At 44.1% G+C, this 15,749-nt stretch overlaps 1 protein-coding gene across 2 annotated transcripts in view; it reads left to right on the forward strand.

Moving 5' to 3' along the window:
- The window catches only part of ankrd12 (ankyrin repeat domain 12), a 30,545-nt gene extending 15,805 nt beyond the window's left edge, over positions 1-14,740 (forward strand). The window contains exons 3-14 of one of the 2 annotated variants that reach the window (XM_071528645.1): positions 17-167; positions 1,543-1,614; positions 2,030-2,167; positions 2,559-2,762; positions 3,524-3,666; positions 4,467-4,614; positions 5,085-8,279; positions 8,355-9,631; positions 9,919-10,017; positions 10,335-10,478; positions 10,914-11,009; positions 12,752-14,740. In XM_071528645.1, coding sequence (XP_071384746.1) covers positions 17-167; positions 1,543-1,614; positions 2,030-2,167; positions 2,559-2,762; positions 3,524-3,666; positions 4,467-4,614; positions 5,085-8,279; positions 8,355-9,631; positions 9,919-10,017; positions 10,335-10,478; positions 10,914-11,009; positions 12,752-12,937 — 5,853 coding nt within the window. In that variant the 3' untranslated portion in view covers positions 12,938-14,740. Of the gene's footprint in view, positions 1-16; positions 168-1,542; positions 1,615-2,029; positions 2,168-2,558; positions 2,763-3,523; positions 3,667-4,466; positions 4,615-5,084; positions 9,632-9,918; positions 10,018-10,334; positions 10,479-10,913; positions 11,010-12,751 lie in introns of both variants that reach the window. The other variant, XM_071528646.1, reaches the window with a different exon arrangement.
- The last annotated feature ends 1,009 nt before the right edge of the window (positions 14,741-15,749 follow it).

Raw genomic sequence — 15,749 nt, forward strand, 5'->3', positions numbered from 1 at the left:
TATTACCCCCCGACAGAGCAAAGACAAGTTATCCCCATTCACCAAAACTCCGAAGCTGGACCGGAGTGAATTGCTGGGGAAGGAAGGGAAAGCCAAGTCTTCCATGAAGCGCAAGCTCTCCTTCACTACCAGTCCGCCCCGGACAGAGGAGCGAGACTCAGACACCGGTAAGGGCTGCTGCCACTCCTCCCCGCTCTTCCTCCCACAGCCATGCTGCTGGCTCCCTGCCATGTCCCCACACTGCCCCCTTGTGGCCCGTTGTCAAACTGTTCCTTTTGGGACAGTCTAAAGGCCAGAGGATCTCGTCGGCCGGTTTGGCATCAGGATCCAAATCTGACCTTGTGTATGAAGTTGCTGCTTGTTGTGTTGGATAATAAGATATCAGCCAAGATGCTCTTGAGGAGAAAACTGAACTAACAGAAAAAATCATGTGAGAAAACATGTAGACCAGAGCAAAATCATTTGAAATGTTGTGATTTTTTGGTGATTTCTGGCTGTTACCTCTTGATATGAAAATAAAATTCATATTCATAAACTTTCCTTCCCTCACACGAGACTACATGGTCCTCTAGACTTTGAAATTAAACCTTGGGGTCTTGGTCTTTTAAGCCAAGACCTGGTATTGTAATCTACTGTGCACAGTTGTAAGAAGATTTGTAATAACTGCTCTTTTTGAGATTGTATGAGCTCTCTTTGATAGTAGATGGATTTGCATCACTGTTCCTATGGCATTGGAGTAGAATATTGGCATTTGTCTCGTCTTGACTTCAGTAACACACATGCAGAGTTCCTGGTAACTGATTGTGATGCTGAGGATGAAGTACTGCACCTCAAGCCCTTAACTCCATGTTGGAGACAATGTGAACTTGAGCCTTAATCTTAGGGTATTCACTTTTTTTTTTTATATACTCATGTAAATAGACTCTATTCTATTACTATCATTCTGTTAGAAGTATAAGTATATGTTTAGGTCAGATCTTAGATCTGAAAATGGGCTGGTGTATGGTACAGCTATAATTACAGCAATTGAAAGGCCCTGAAGCTTTTTACTGACTGTACTTTAGGTCCTACAGATTTGCGTTCGTCTCTGTAGAGCAAAGCTCAACATAATGATTTTCATTGTGTGGTCCTGCATCATTTTGCAGGCTTCTGTACTGTAGACCTAGACCCTCAATTCTGAATTCACTGTGAGTACAATCTATGTCGCACAGGTTATAAAGCCAAACTAGCATGGAGGGTGGCTTTGCCTTCCAGCAGCCTTTCCTAGGGATTCTCAGCTCCTGTGTTGATCAGCTGTAGGACGAAGGGAAGTAATGACTCCACTGACCACCTCAGATCTTCTCTCCTGTCTCCTGTGTCTCCATGACCATAATCTGTGCGTGGAGTGCAAGTCTGCCTTTGTGCCTGTCTGTATTTGAGTACATGTGAGACGAGGAGGGCGAGAGAGTGAGCGTTAATGCAGTGCTTTCCTACCCCTCCACCCCCCCTTGCTCTCCCCTCCCTCTTCTCTCCTCCCCCCATCCTCTCTGCTTTGCACTGTAGATGACTCAGACCCAGGCCAGTCGAGTGAGACCTGGGGAGAGAGATTAGTGCCTCCCTGCAGGATATACGCAGGTAATCGCTGCAGCCCGATCCTCAGCCCCCGTGTCCTCTTCAAGTCACGTCACCCCTTACGCTGCTATGCTGCTGTAAACACACATACACACATGCACGTGTGTGTGTTGTCGCCCTGCATCCACCCCTGTCACAGCTCACGCATGTCTGTGTTTAGTAACAGCCGACTGACAGAGACGGGGGCCCAAGGAGCACTGTTCGCACTTGGCTGGCTTAAGAGAATGCGGTCTTTTTTTATTTATTCCTTTTCAAACCTCATGCTTGTCATCTGTTTCTCCGCGTGCTCAACAGATACAAGGGGAGGAGGAAAAAAACGGCGTCACCGTGCCGATGGTGTTGCTATTAGAAACGAACCTGGCCGTTTTTGTTGTTTTGTCTCTGTTTCTAAATGTTACATTTCCTGGATTTGTTGTAGATAAAGATGGACCAGACAAGAAGAAGGTGAAAAAGGAGGCTGGGGGCAAGAAGTCCCAGACCAACCTTTTGTTTGGGTATCCTCTGTCAGAGCGCAAACAGATGGCTCTCCTAATGCAGATGACTGCCAACAGTCCAGGTCTGTATGCATGCCCTCTCACCTTACCACATCCTCAAGATGACTGTTACTATATTTACTGTAGGTATGAGTCATGCTTAAGAGCGTCTCGACAAGCATGCTCTCCAGTATTTCAAGGTTGTTTGAGAACAGGCCAATGCCTAATATTTCACTTGGCTGCTTGGGTGGTAAGCAAGCTATTCTCCTGTGTTATTTCTAAAGACTGTGACAGATATTGTTGTTATTGTTACCTTAAGAACCTGTCCTTGTTTACAGAAATAACCAGAGTAGTTGAAGGACAGGGAGGGTTATGTATGCATACATACGTATCAAAGACCTTCTGCTTCTGTGACAAATCTTTTTCTTAAACGTTACTCAAGTAGTTTGTGTTTGATTCGTTGCTTGCGTCCAGACTCTACTCCCAGCCACCCCTCGCAGACGACTCCCGTGCAGAAGAAAGTCCCCAGCAGCACTGCGTCCAGACAGAAGGACAAGGTCAACAAGAGGAACGAGCGAGGGGAGACTCCGCTTCACATGGCAGCCATCCGAGGAGACGCCAAGCAGGTCAAGGAGCTCATAAGCCTGGGAGCTGACGTCAACGTCAAGGACTTTGCAGGTACGGCGCCCTGGATGCCATTAAACCAGCTTTCATCATGTCTGTCATATCTCTGAATGATTATAAAAGCTGATTGGCAGCTGTTTATTCAAAGACTTTAGATATTTGCCTGTGCCATACAAAGGTATTAGGGTAAGAAATTGGCACCAGTGACTAGCTAAATGCTGGTAAATCTTTGGTTGTCGCTGGGCAAGCTTGCCAACTCTATCTAGTTAGCAGGTAAGTTGACACTTTTTCTGTGTTTATGATACCCCCATCTGCAAAATTATGATGGGGATAACGCGAACAGACATCGGTGCGCACATTATAATTTTTTGTGTACATATGGTACTTGGTAAACGTACATATTCTGTAATCTTCATACTGGTTTTCTTCATATTCTCATTTGTTATATATTGCATACACATTGATATGTTTTTGTTCGCTTATTTCATACTATACTATTTCACACTTTTCCTTCTTTTTTTTGGTCAAATTCTAATGCTGCTGCTGCTATTTTGCACACCCTCTTAATGCTGTAATCCATACCTTTTTTTTTTGTACTTTGATCCATACATACTTAGTATGTCCTAGTGGTGAAATTGCTGCTGTAAATGCCCAGTTCCCCAACATGGATCATTTAAGTTCGATCTTATCTTCAAAATTGAGAGAGTGACTGGTGAAATTTGGGATTTTTACTGGCCACTGTGGCCTGTTGACTAAAAGTTAAAAGTCTCATTGCTTGTGAAAAGTCTCACTCACACTGTTTCTGCCCTCTCCAGGCTGGACACCTCTTCATGAAGCCTGTAATCTCGGTTACTATGATGTGGCCAAGGTTTTAATAGCAGCAGGTGCAGAAGTCAACACCCAGGGTCTGGATGATGACACGCCGCTCCACGATGCTTCCAGCAGCGGACATAAAGACGTAAGAGCTTAGCCTGAAGCTTGTTCTGCCAAAATAACATGGGACTTCAAATTAAACCGCACACTTACAAACGCAGGGATCAGGGTCCAATGTGCATATGTCGATACATTTTATACATAAATTTAGTCATGTTATTGTAGTAATTGTTCTGAAGAATTATCTTGAGCCATAGACTGATATAGTTTGGTCATACAAGCTAGCCACTATCAGCATACATCACGTTAAACATTAATCAAACACTTAAAATTCAGTCAAGAAATGAAGCTTGGAGAAAGTTGTTTTGAAATAGAAAATATGTAGGAATGCTGTTCAGTTCAGAATAAAACATTCTCACGACAGACATTTTGACAGGCAGACTGCCTTCATCAGGTTGTCTGCCCGTCGGCTTCCTTGTCAAAATGTCGGTTAGAAGAAAGATTTATCTGTATTGGAGTTATGAGTGTGCAGCATGTACTATACACCTCATTAATCCAAGTGTGAGTTGTCCCTAGCCTTTCCCTGCCACAATACTGTCTTTTCTCATTATATGCATATAATTATGCATATAAGACAAAAAGTTTAAAGTCTACTCTTGCCAATTTTATGTGATTTTTGATTGCATTTTGTTTTTGAACATTTCCCTGCAACTTCTATGCTTGTCTTGTTGCTCCTCTTGGCCAGGTCTCCCTTGAAAAAGAGATCCTCAATGGGACTATTTGGTTAAATAAAGATACAAATAAAAAAACAACTGTATTTTAATGGTGTTGTATTTATTCAGTCACTTAAAGACAAACTAACCACTGCTCCTATGTTTTATGTAGATTGTGAAGCTGCTACTACGTCATGGCGGTAATGCCTTCCAGGCCAACAAGCGTGGAGAGCGCCCAGTGGATGTGGCAGACTCCCAGGAGCTGGAACAGCTGTTAAAGGGAGAGGTGGCGCTGTCAGATCAAGACGACAGCTCATCAGGTATGCAGTACAGGCTATATTGCTGACCTGCTGCTGATGGTTAATCTACATATTAACATATGCCATTTAGTGGACGCTCCTATACACAGCACCTGACAGTACCACGAGTGCATACGTTTTCATTATCGGTGGCCCAAATGGGACCCGAACCTGAACCTTAATAGTTGATGATATATTCATTTTGTGTCTTTCCGTAAAGCATTATATTGTAGTCCCTATTCTTTAGAATTAAATGGCACCTTTGTGTGCAATATATCTTGATCAGTCTTACAATGTGATCTAATCTTTTCACACAGGCGAATTTAATAATATAGTGGATTTTATCATGAAGTAACAAAAGTCATTTGTCACTTGTTTTGGGTATATCTCCATTTCATCTTAAATCATTGCGTGTGTGTGTATTCACCCAGATTTTGGTGGAAACAACACTGTGACTTTTTTTTAATTAGTCTTTTCTTACATCTCCACAGAGTCCGAAGACCCACCATCTGTCAATCCATCCAGTGTGGATGACGACAACATGGAGGACTCTGATGCTGAAAAGGACTCAGATGGCAAACCAGCCACAGTGAAAGCATCATCCTCTGTGTCGGGCCTGGATGAGTACGAGTTCAAGGACGAGGAAGAGGAGGAGGACCTCAGCAAAGCTCTGAATGACAGACACATTCTGCGGAGGGAGCTACGGCAGAGGGAGAAGGAGGACAAAGATAGGAATCACGTTGCAGGAAAGCAGGGTGGCAAGGGGGATTCGTCCTCCAAGTCCAAAAAGCAAAAGACTTCTCGTGTCCTGCACTGCAACTCGGATACCTCCAGCGACGAGACGGAGAGCCTTTCAGAGAAAAGGAATTCTCCCACCTGCTCTCAGAGCTCAGAGGGCCTCAAGCCGGACACGCGGTCGAAAAAGGAGAATGCCGAGCAAAAGGACAAGGGCAAAGTTAAGAGGAAGAGCAAAAGCCAGAATAAAAACAAGGAAAACCAAGAGGATGGCAAAGAGAACAGCAAAGCTCTGGTGTTCTCCGTCGCAACCGTGTCCGAGAGCACAGATAAGAGTCGGGATGAAGACTCCTTCAAGATGTCTTTCAGTCCCAAAGACGACTCGTCCGTCCACCTCTTCCACTTGTCATCCGTCAAATCTCCCAAACTGAACCACAGCCTGACGGATAAGCAAGCGACACCACTGAAACAGGAAAATACTAAGATGTGTGTCTCCATCAGTGACAGCTCATGTCCTGTGGATGGTGTCAAATACAACCACTACACAGAAGCAGACTACTGCACTGAAGGCTCTAGCACTAAGGGGTGCAAGCACAAGGAAAAGAGCAAGCATCAACAGAAAGACCCCAGTGTGGATGGGGATGACGGAGGTTCCAGCCCTTACAAAGAAGGCAGCATAGGAAACAGTATAGACAGCTCTGAAGGTGCCTTACGGAAGACTGACGTAGAGGGCAAAGTAGTAAAGAAGCATAAACTTAAACACAAGGAGAAAGACAAACACAGGAGGGATTATGAGGCGGAGAGGAGCCGCCACAGGCAGAAGGAGGCCAGGAAAGACAGCCACAGGAATTTGGAGTTCGACAGAGAGTTCTGGAAAGAAAATTTTTTCAAAAGCGATGAGACTGATGAACCTCTGCCAGTGAAAAAGGAAGGCGAAGACGGTAGCTCGCCTCAGAAGACCTCAGACGGCTCTCCTGTCAAGGAAGAGAGAGGCACAAAGGAGAAGCACTCCAGCAACAGGGAAAAGAGGCCGAGAGAGGAGCGAGAAAAAGACAAGGTGATGAAAAAAGATCGGAAGGAAGCTGCTGGTAAGGAGGAGAAGGGAAAGGATGCAAAGCTGACTGAGCGTGACGAGAGAGTGGACTGCCACGGCTCAGGGCGGATTCCAGAGGAGTCGCTGCAGAACACGAGCATGAAAGAAGAGACGGAAGACAAACCCATAAGTGGGATCGCAGCTGATCAAGACCAGCTGGAGCCTTCTGAAAAAGGCACGCGTGAGAAAAATGACAAGAGGCTCCCAGGAAAGGAAAAGGAGGCCGAAAAAATGGAGAAAAGGCATCCTGACAAGGAAAAAAAGGTCAAAACGGAGCACTCTGACAAAGCCGAACCACAGAATTCAGTGGATCGTTGGAAGGAAAAAGAAAGAACAGGAGCCATTTCTTCCCATTCGCCTGGGGATAAAAACCACAGAGAGAGTGAAAAACTTAAATCTTTGTCCACAACAAAAAAGCATGAAGACAGCAGGAAAAACAAAGATAAGTTAGATAAACGGGCCGATAGGGAGAGGCAGGAGAGAGAATATAGTGTAGGGGAGCATAGAGAAAAGGATAGGACAAACTCTGATAAGAAAGGAAAACCTCTGGAAAAGACCACAGATCATAGTAAATCTGATCGTTCAAAAGAAAAGGAAAAAGAAAAGGACTGTGATAGGAAAAAGAAAGATAAAATAAAAGATGGAGCTCTGTCCTCAAGTTCCAATTTGAAATTACTCCTGGAAGAGAAGAAGGGCTATGTGTCTGAAAGTGGCAAGTCCCTATCTGTAAAATCAAAGGAGGAAGTTGTGAAAACACCAGAGAAGGATCGTGACCGGAGAGACCGGGACAGAGACTCAGATAGGCACAGAGACAAAGATAAGGACAGGCACAAAGACCGCTCCCAGCAGGCCAAGGTCAGCAAGGCCAAATCCAACGACACGGACGCAGACAAGGCCAAATCAAAAGCCTCCCCAGCATCCCGAGACGCCAGGCCGAAAGAAAAAAGGCTTGTGAATGATGACTTAATGCAGACCAGCTTTGAGCGCATGCTCAGCCTCAAGGACCAGGAAATTGAGCAGTGGCACCGGAAGCACCTGGAGAAAATCAAACAGAAAGAGCGCGAAAGACTGAAACAGCGACCATTGGCAGACCCAGGGAAGTCAAAGAGTAAAGACAAAGTCAAGACTGAACCGTGCTTGAGCAAAGAGCTCCTGCGCTCAAAAAGTTCAGAAGCCTCTGATGTCCATAGCAGAGATAAACCCCTGAAGGACAGCACCAGCTCCAGAACAATGTCCCTGGATGGAAAGAGCCTGTCGTCTATCAGTGCAAAGGTCATGGCGGGTATGGAGAACAGCCTGAGCAGATCACCCAGGCCGGAGAGTGAGCGGTCTGGCCTCATGTCCAGGTCGGTCTCCATGGTTTCTGTTGCCAGCTCAGAGGATTCATGTCAGGCCACAACATTAACACCCAGGCCTATCGAATATGACTCTGACATTAACCTGGAAGCCTCAGACTCCCAGCCTGCATTCCTCCAGTCTTCCCTAGTCCTGCAGGCCACCAGATCACCATCTGTTCACGATAAAGAGTGCAACAGTCTTCCAGATGTGCCGCAGAGTAACTGGACGCCGCTGTCTAGCAGACACGAATCTCCTTACCTCAGGGCAATTCTGGATGAGGATGCCAACGTCTCGTCTACTGAAGGTAAAGCAGTTGAAAATCTGCCAAAAGTCAGTCTGCCTACTCTACCGGCAGAGGAGACGAGAACGGAAGAGACCTCAGCAGAAACGGAGGAGAGCCTCAATAGTCAGAATTTGATGCACCAACAAAATGCGAAGTCAGATGTTGATTCAGGCACAGAGAGAGAAGGGAGCACCCCTGGCTGTTTAACACCCCAAATGTCAAACAGAGATGCTACCAGTAAGGACCTGACACTTCCACAGCCCAGCCTCTCCCAGGCTAGTGGTCCTCACTCAGGAGCAACAGAGCAGAAAGCTCCTTCATCCTCTGACCCTCCTGTTGTGAAGGAAGTCCAGTATCCAGTGGAGAATGTAAATACAGAGGCAGAATGTAGTAACAAGGAACCCTCTGATCTACCACTGGTATCTCCAGCTCCTCTATCTGTTGAACCGTTGGCTTTCACAAATACAAAACCCCCCCAGCAGAGCTGTTGCCAACAAAGGGAACCCCTCCCATGTACCAGTGTGGAAAGCTCACAGCAGGCAGAATCAAGTACAGCACCGGGCTCTGACCATAAAGAGAATCCTCCAGAGAGTGCCACAAACAGTGCTGAAAGAGAAGGACAAGAAAACATGGAAAATGTTTCAGAAGGCTTTAGAACGGAGAGGATGGGAAGTCCTGTACCATCCACCAGCACGCACATTCCCAGCTCCACTACAGAGGAATCCATGCCAGGCCTTAGCAAAACAAGCACTGAACTCAAATGTTCCCAAGAGGACATGGATGTAAATAACCAAGACTGCAAGAAATCGAGACCTTCCAGTGATGCCGCAGGCCCATGTTACGAACCTCAGACGGAGAAAAAGGACAGTATGCCCCCAACATCATCCTCTACGTTCTACTGTGCGAGCCCCGAACACCAAGCCGAAGAGACGACGGGCGTCCCACAGAGCACAGAGAACAATAGCGGTGCTGCTGCCTCTGTTCCAGCAGAGACTTCCTCAGCTGAGGGCAGCCTGGTTACAGAGGGAACTCCTGAATCAAGAGCAGAGTCCATTTCTGAGCCGATGGAGGTGACACCTGCCGAGGAGAGGCCGGAGTACTCTTCAGCTGGTGGAGAGCATAGTCAAAGTACCATCCAGCCTCTGGCTCCATCTGACCCGAGCAGCAGCGCCTCGGGAAGCTGCTCTCCGCAATCTGCAGACCGGGACTCTGATTCTTCAGGGGCCAAGGCCAAGGTCCGCTCTGCAGATGAAGACATGGACGTCCACGTTCCCCATCCACGCAAGAGGAAGATGCCCAAGGTGTCCACCTCCCAGGCCGGCTCCGCCACCCAACAAGGGAAGGAGAAGTGCCAGCAGTCTCTAGCTGCTATTGTGGACTCTGTAAAGCTGGAGGAGATTCAACCCTACCAGACGGAGAGGGCCAACCCCTACTATGAGTTCCTGCACATCCGCAAGAAAATTGAGGAGAAGCGCAAAGTGTTGTGCAGCGTCACCCCCCAGCCACCGCAGTATTACGACGAATATGTGACCTTCAATGGTTCCTATCTCTTGGATGGGAACCCACTCAGCAAGCTCTGTATTCCAACAGTGAGTTCTTCATTCCACCTTTCAGATCTGGGTCAAATAGTATTTTGAAATGATCACAGTGTATTTTAAGATGAGATGGGTAGAGTCTACCACATCAGGGAAGTTCAGATAGTGTCAGGTAAATTGTCAGTCGCAGAAAAGTAAACTAAATTGACATAAAACACTTTCCTGTGACTGTTAAAAGATACTGTTTGACCCCAAGTCTACTTTGTCACTATTCATCTAGACATCAGTCTGCAGCGCTGATAAATTGTGTTGAACTGTCTCCATTGTTTTCTTTTGAATAGATAACTCCGCCTCCATCATTACCTGAGCAGCTGAAAGAGATGTTCAAACAACAAGAGGTTGTCCGTATGAAACTGCGGCTACAACACAGCATTGAGAGGGTATGTTGTTTTACTCCGGGGATTTTTGTTTTTTTTTCATCAGTGATGTCAGTGTTTGGTATCGGTAGAAAATTTTCAGTGCCACTTTTAATAGGTGAAATTGAATACAGTTGTAAATTCACACTTTTTGTGAAGCTGTTTAGTACTTTTTGATACCTTGTTGAAGACTTAGATGTCAGTGCTTAAAATATGATAAGGTATCTACCCTAACCCTAATGCCAATTTTTAGCAAACCAGTTCGAAACTCATCAGTTCTAGATTCACTGTTTACACAATGTTCACAATATTGATTTAACTAATTTCCTTCCCTCCCCCAGGAAAAGCTGATTGTTTCAAACGAACAGGAGGTCTTACGAGTCCATTACCGGGCAGCAAGAACACTAGCCAATCAGACTCTGCCTTTCAGTGCCTGTACAGTTTTACTGGATGCTGAAGTGTACAACATGCCTCAAGATGTCCAGGTAAGTGTCAGAGTCACAATTGTAGGTTGTAGATGCAAAGCGGTGCTCTTCTCACCGGCTGGTTAGGGCAGAAATAATTACCCGGACCACACACTGAACGGTTTCACGACAGGAGGCCTTTCAGTGTGTGGTAGGAGTAGTTTCATCTTTGTCAGAATCATTTTAATTACCTGGTACAATAAATGCACTGGTGTTATCGGTGAAGACATATTGTGAACTTGCATGGTAACACAGCACAAGCCAACACACATACAAGCACAGCAGGACCTCACATACAGTGCAAAGAGACAGAATAAGAAACAGTTGACTAAATACTGTACACATATCTTCACCTATATGCATTCATGGGCTAGCACATTCTTTTCAGTGAGTAAATCTGTGACAATCCTTTAATAGACTCGCAGTTTGATAAGTCTTTGTGTGTTTGGTTCACAGAACGACGATGGAAAAACGTCAGTGAGAGACCGATTCAATGCCAGGCAGTTTATGTCCTGGTTACAGGATGTTGATGACAAGTTTGATAAATTGAAGGTAAGATCTCTGTGATTGTTGTTATTATGGTCTGACAGAATTGTGTTCCTTTTTTTTTTCTGTTTCTTTTTTTTATCTTGAAGGATGAGGATCAAGGCCCGCTGCCATTTAGCATATTGTTACATTTGTTGTGAAGAAAAATGTTCACAATTAAATTAAACAATGGCTTTCATCTTTTTGGCTAACGTTCCACATTAGAACATACTCCTATTTACCAATAAATGCCAAGAAATTATTATTATTTTATCAAAATCCCATTACTTTTGTTTCCTGGAAATCGTTGTATTTTTAGTGGTTATTTCATGGCGTACCAGTTACCATGCATTAAATAATTACAACCAATAATTAATACCATCACAGATTTTTGACCCAATAACACTAAAACTACTTTTATATGCACAGAGTGACCTGGCTATTGGCCATACACCAGTAAAGTTCTTTCCATAGTTAAATTGTTATTCAGGTTAAGTTGTTTACTTGAACCTTTGATAGCCTGCGATTGAGTCTCCCTGTGTCCATGAATAAGCCAATTAACAGAATATTCCTGTCCACCTGTGGTGTCCCGCCTACAGATAGAAAGAGTCTGCTAACAAAAAAGTATGAAACGGTCTGGCCACCATCCACCACCTCCCACTTTACTTTAACAATAATAGGTTACTTCAAATACACCGCAAAGAAATGATGATCCCAGTAGTAATCTGCTTGACGCTCCTGACAAATAACCTGATGCTACAGGCAGTTACACTTTTTACTCTAATGAATCATGGACTTTAAGACTGCCAGGCTGTTGTTGCCGCTGTAAATGAACTCACCCCAAGAAATGTACTGATGGTGGCAGCGGGGAACACCCGACAATTATGGATGAAAGTTCAGAGTCAGGAGTGGTGGGAGAGGGAGGTTTGCACTGCACAGCGAAAAAACAAAAGTGAAAGGAGTTGCATATTTTTTTATGCCACAGTAACCCATTTAATGTAGGAGTAAGCCGGGCATCTTAACCGGGTTTCTCATAATCAGGAGTACAAGCTTGCTCAGGTTTTTCCCTACAGAGTGATGTTTAAGTATCAGCTGAAAACAATGTAGCCGCTGTCAGCGTTAGGGGTTCGATTCCCACTGGGGCCACCCAGGCTAAAAATGTAAACACTCATGATACTGCAAGGCGCTATGGATAAGTGTTTACCACATAACAGAAGTGATGTTTGAAATGGAACGCGTAGAAACCGTATGAGACCCATGGCTTACTATGTGTCTTTGATCTTATTGTACAGTGTTTATATTTTCGCCCCTGGCAGTTTGTCAGCAGGATATCCCAAAAATATATGAACAGATTTCCATGAAAGTTGGTGAACATATCAACCTTGGACCAGGGAACAATTGATGAAGATTTTGGTAGTGATCTGGGATTTCTATCATTAGAGAATTCAGATTTTTTTTAGCCATAACTATGAAACTAATGGAGATAGAGACTTGATTTGAAATCCTAAGGGTGTGTTTGCAGAGTCAAGAAATCAGCTTAACTTAAACTTAAAGTGATAGGAATGATGTGTTTGGGTGTAACTGTGAGTTGGAGAATTGTTAAGCGTTGGTGAAGGTTTGAGCTCTTCCAGTGTCCTATAGTTGAACTGTTTCATTTTTGTCTACGACTTTTGTTTTCATGCTGCTTTCGAATTCCTCCTTTTAAGATTCTTGATCTAAATAGGACCACCTGGTTAGATAAAATAACAATGTGACGTTTCCCTCCACAGACCTGTCTTCTAATGAGGCAGCAGCATGAGGCGGCGGCCCTCAACGCCGTGCAGCGCCTGGAGTGGCAGCTCAAACTGCAGGAGCTGGACCCGGCCACCTACAAGTCCACCAGCATCTTCGAGATCCCCGAGTTCTACATCCCGCTCGTGGAGGTCAACGACGACTTCGACCTCACCCCGATATGATCCGCAGGACTGACGGTGCTTTGCCACAGCGGTCATTACGGACACGAGAGGCAGCCCCGCGCGTTCCAGGAAAGGAAAACAATGTGAAGCACTTAACGAACGTGGTCGTACGCCCAGAGAGCACTTAAGATGTAACCGATTTACTCCAGAGCTCTTAGTCGATACAAGCAACGCCCTCCGCGAGGACTGGGAACCGGACTGAGTGGATGTTCTGTAGCTCGTACAGAACCGGAGCCTGCGGGGAAATCAGGGTCCAGGCCGCAGAGGAAGCCCAGGGACCAGAGGCCGAAGGCTGGGCAGCGCAGCGCAGGGAGCTGCTGTGTGGAGGGAGAAAAGCTCCAGCGAGAAGCGAAGCGAAGCACGGACGACTCCACCTGCTCCTCACCAAGCAGGGTCACACAAATGAAAGATTTCAATTCTTCTTTGTTTTGCAAAGTGAGTGTTCATACATTATGTACAGACTGTGCTCTTAATTTTTTTTTTTTTTTAACTTATTTTATACATACAGATTGTGCATTTGTAAATAGCCATGTAATTATTGTTTTAAACTTGTAAAAAAACAAAAAAGTAATAGTTATTTTGATTGTAAACTCGTTCTGTCTCACGTTTTAATGGACCAAAGTTGGTTTTTATATCGAGCGTCCTCTTTGTCCTTGATGTTATCGTTGTTGTTGGCTTAAATCTTAAGCATGTGTTGGCTTTTGTTGTGTTTTGTTTTTGTTTTTACTGTTTCTTCCTTCCTCATCTGGAGTTCCGCACCACAGCTGGTGTTTTTTGACTTTGGCAATTTCAATGCTGTGCATGCGTTGCGTTGTTTGTACTTTTTTCCTGAAAAGCTGTACTGTGGACTTAATTGTGAGGTTTACTGAAGTGTTCCAGCTTTTTTTGCGCCATTGTGTTATGTCCCTTTTTGCGGCCTCACTCCTCGTGTTGTCCATTGTGTCTTGCGCACATTAAAGTTTGTTGTGGCTTCCAAGGAAAAAAAAACATACTTTTACAGTTTCAATGTGAGATCACAACAAAACCTATTTTTTCAACATGCCTTTTTGAACGATAGTTCTAAAAATATGTCTATTTTAATATTTACTTGTTACATGACTTGTACATATTTGTAATATATAATTGAATAAATTTTATTGGTTGTGAAATTCAAAAGTGTCTATTTTTATTTTTATTTGATTAATCGTAATTGTTCACAGGAAATTATATTTTGTTATATTTTCTGATTCGTCATCTCTCTGCCTTGTTTTTCTCTTGAAGCAGGATTGTTTTCACCCAGTAGATGGCAGCGTACACAACACAGCACAACCCTTAAAGCAACTTAATGCGCTTACATGGTTATAACTGCTATAAATGTGATATGATGGTTATATAACTCCCTGCCATATTGTACCAACATCAGTGTAACTGTTGGCTGCCCAGTTCAGAATCAATTTAATCAGCAAGTACAATGACTGTTGTGGAATATGGGAGAACGGAGGAAAATGAGCTACTTTTTGCATTGTCTGCTACTATAGCCAATTAAATGAGTATTTATTTCAAACAGTAACTGCTATGTATACTTATGGTTGTTAGGCATTCAGCAATCAAATGTTTTCTGTAACTAGTAGCATGACATTAATAGTTGGTCTGTTTGTACAACTTACCTGGGGGTAAGGTACACAATTCAGAACCTTTATTTTTATCCTTCTCAGTCTTCACGAAGGTCTTTCCAGTATTCAGGAGCAGAAAATCTGTCTTTCAATTCTGTCTCTTGTGATGACTCTCCTTTTGCTCTTCTATCACGTTCTAATAACTGTAAACATAACATAATTTATTTTACTTTCAAAAGGATAACAATGCACAACTGTCAGTGTCTGTCATAACCTGTTCATCATACTTCTGATTGTTGATTTTCTCAATAAATCTCTTCAGTCTCCATCTTCTGCTCCCTGGCTGCTGATTGGATCAACTTTCCTACTGACTCTTCCTTGTCTTTTTTTTTTTTTTTTTTTTTTTTAGGTGCTCTGAGGAGGCTGAACCCTGTTGGTTTTGAGTTTGTCGTCTTGTGGCATAATTACATCTGCTCTGTAATCTTAGAAAAATACAGACTGACCACATATGTATGTTTCACTTAACCACATTTTACTAAAATGTAAAGTTAGAGTGGGGTAAGTAGAGACATTGGCTCAACTTGCCCCAGGGCTTGAGGCACATTTTACCCCACAACCCCCTTTTGAACAACATGCTTCATGCAGTGACTCAAACATACAGATATGCAAAGTTTATGACTTGATGTTGTACCTTATACAGCCTTAAATGAATATGTAATAAAATTTAAAAACGTATCCACTCTATTTTGACACAAGAATCACATGTTTACCTTGATGAAATCACCTAACAGCAAAAAAAAATTTTTTTTTGACATGGCTCTCTCACCACTTCCTCCCCGTGCTCTCCCCCATCACAGACTTGGGGAAATGAATCACTTTCCCTAAATCTTTGATCACATGATTCATTTTGTGTGTGGTTGCCTAGAGACAAAAGGTGGCTCATCTTACCCACAGGCTCAACTTACCCCTTTCTCCCCTAGAGGCTTGGAGACAGTAGGGTCACACAGTAGTTTGGGGTGAAAACACATGTAAGAGCTATGGAGTTAAAGTAGTAGAGTGGGTTTGGGGGGGGGGCGGCAGTTGAACACATCTCAGCGGGAAGCCTGTTCAGCTTCACGGCTTCCGAATCGCCCTTTCACACCTAATGAGCGCCGCTGCCTCTCATCCACCAGGCCCAAGATAAGACTGGTGACAAAGGACTTCTTAATGGGGGGGGTTTA

This window comes from Centroberyx affinis, unplaced genomic scaffold (genome assembly GCF_046629955.1).
Source record: "Centroberyx affinis isolate AG114_WGS23_722 - 3 ecotype Tasmania unplaced genomic scaffold, CSIRO-AGI_Caff_v1 ptg001696l_1, whole genome shotgun sequence".
Taxonomy (NCBI): domain Eukaryota; kingdom Metazoa; phylum Chordata; class Actinopteri; order Beryciformes; family Berycidae; genus Centroberyx; species Centroberyx affinis.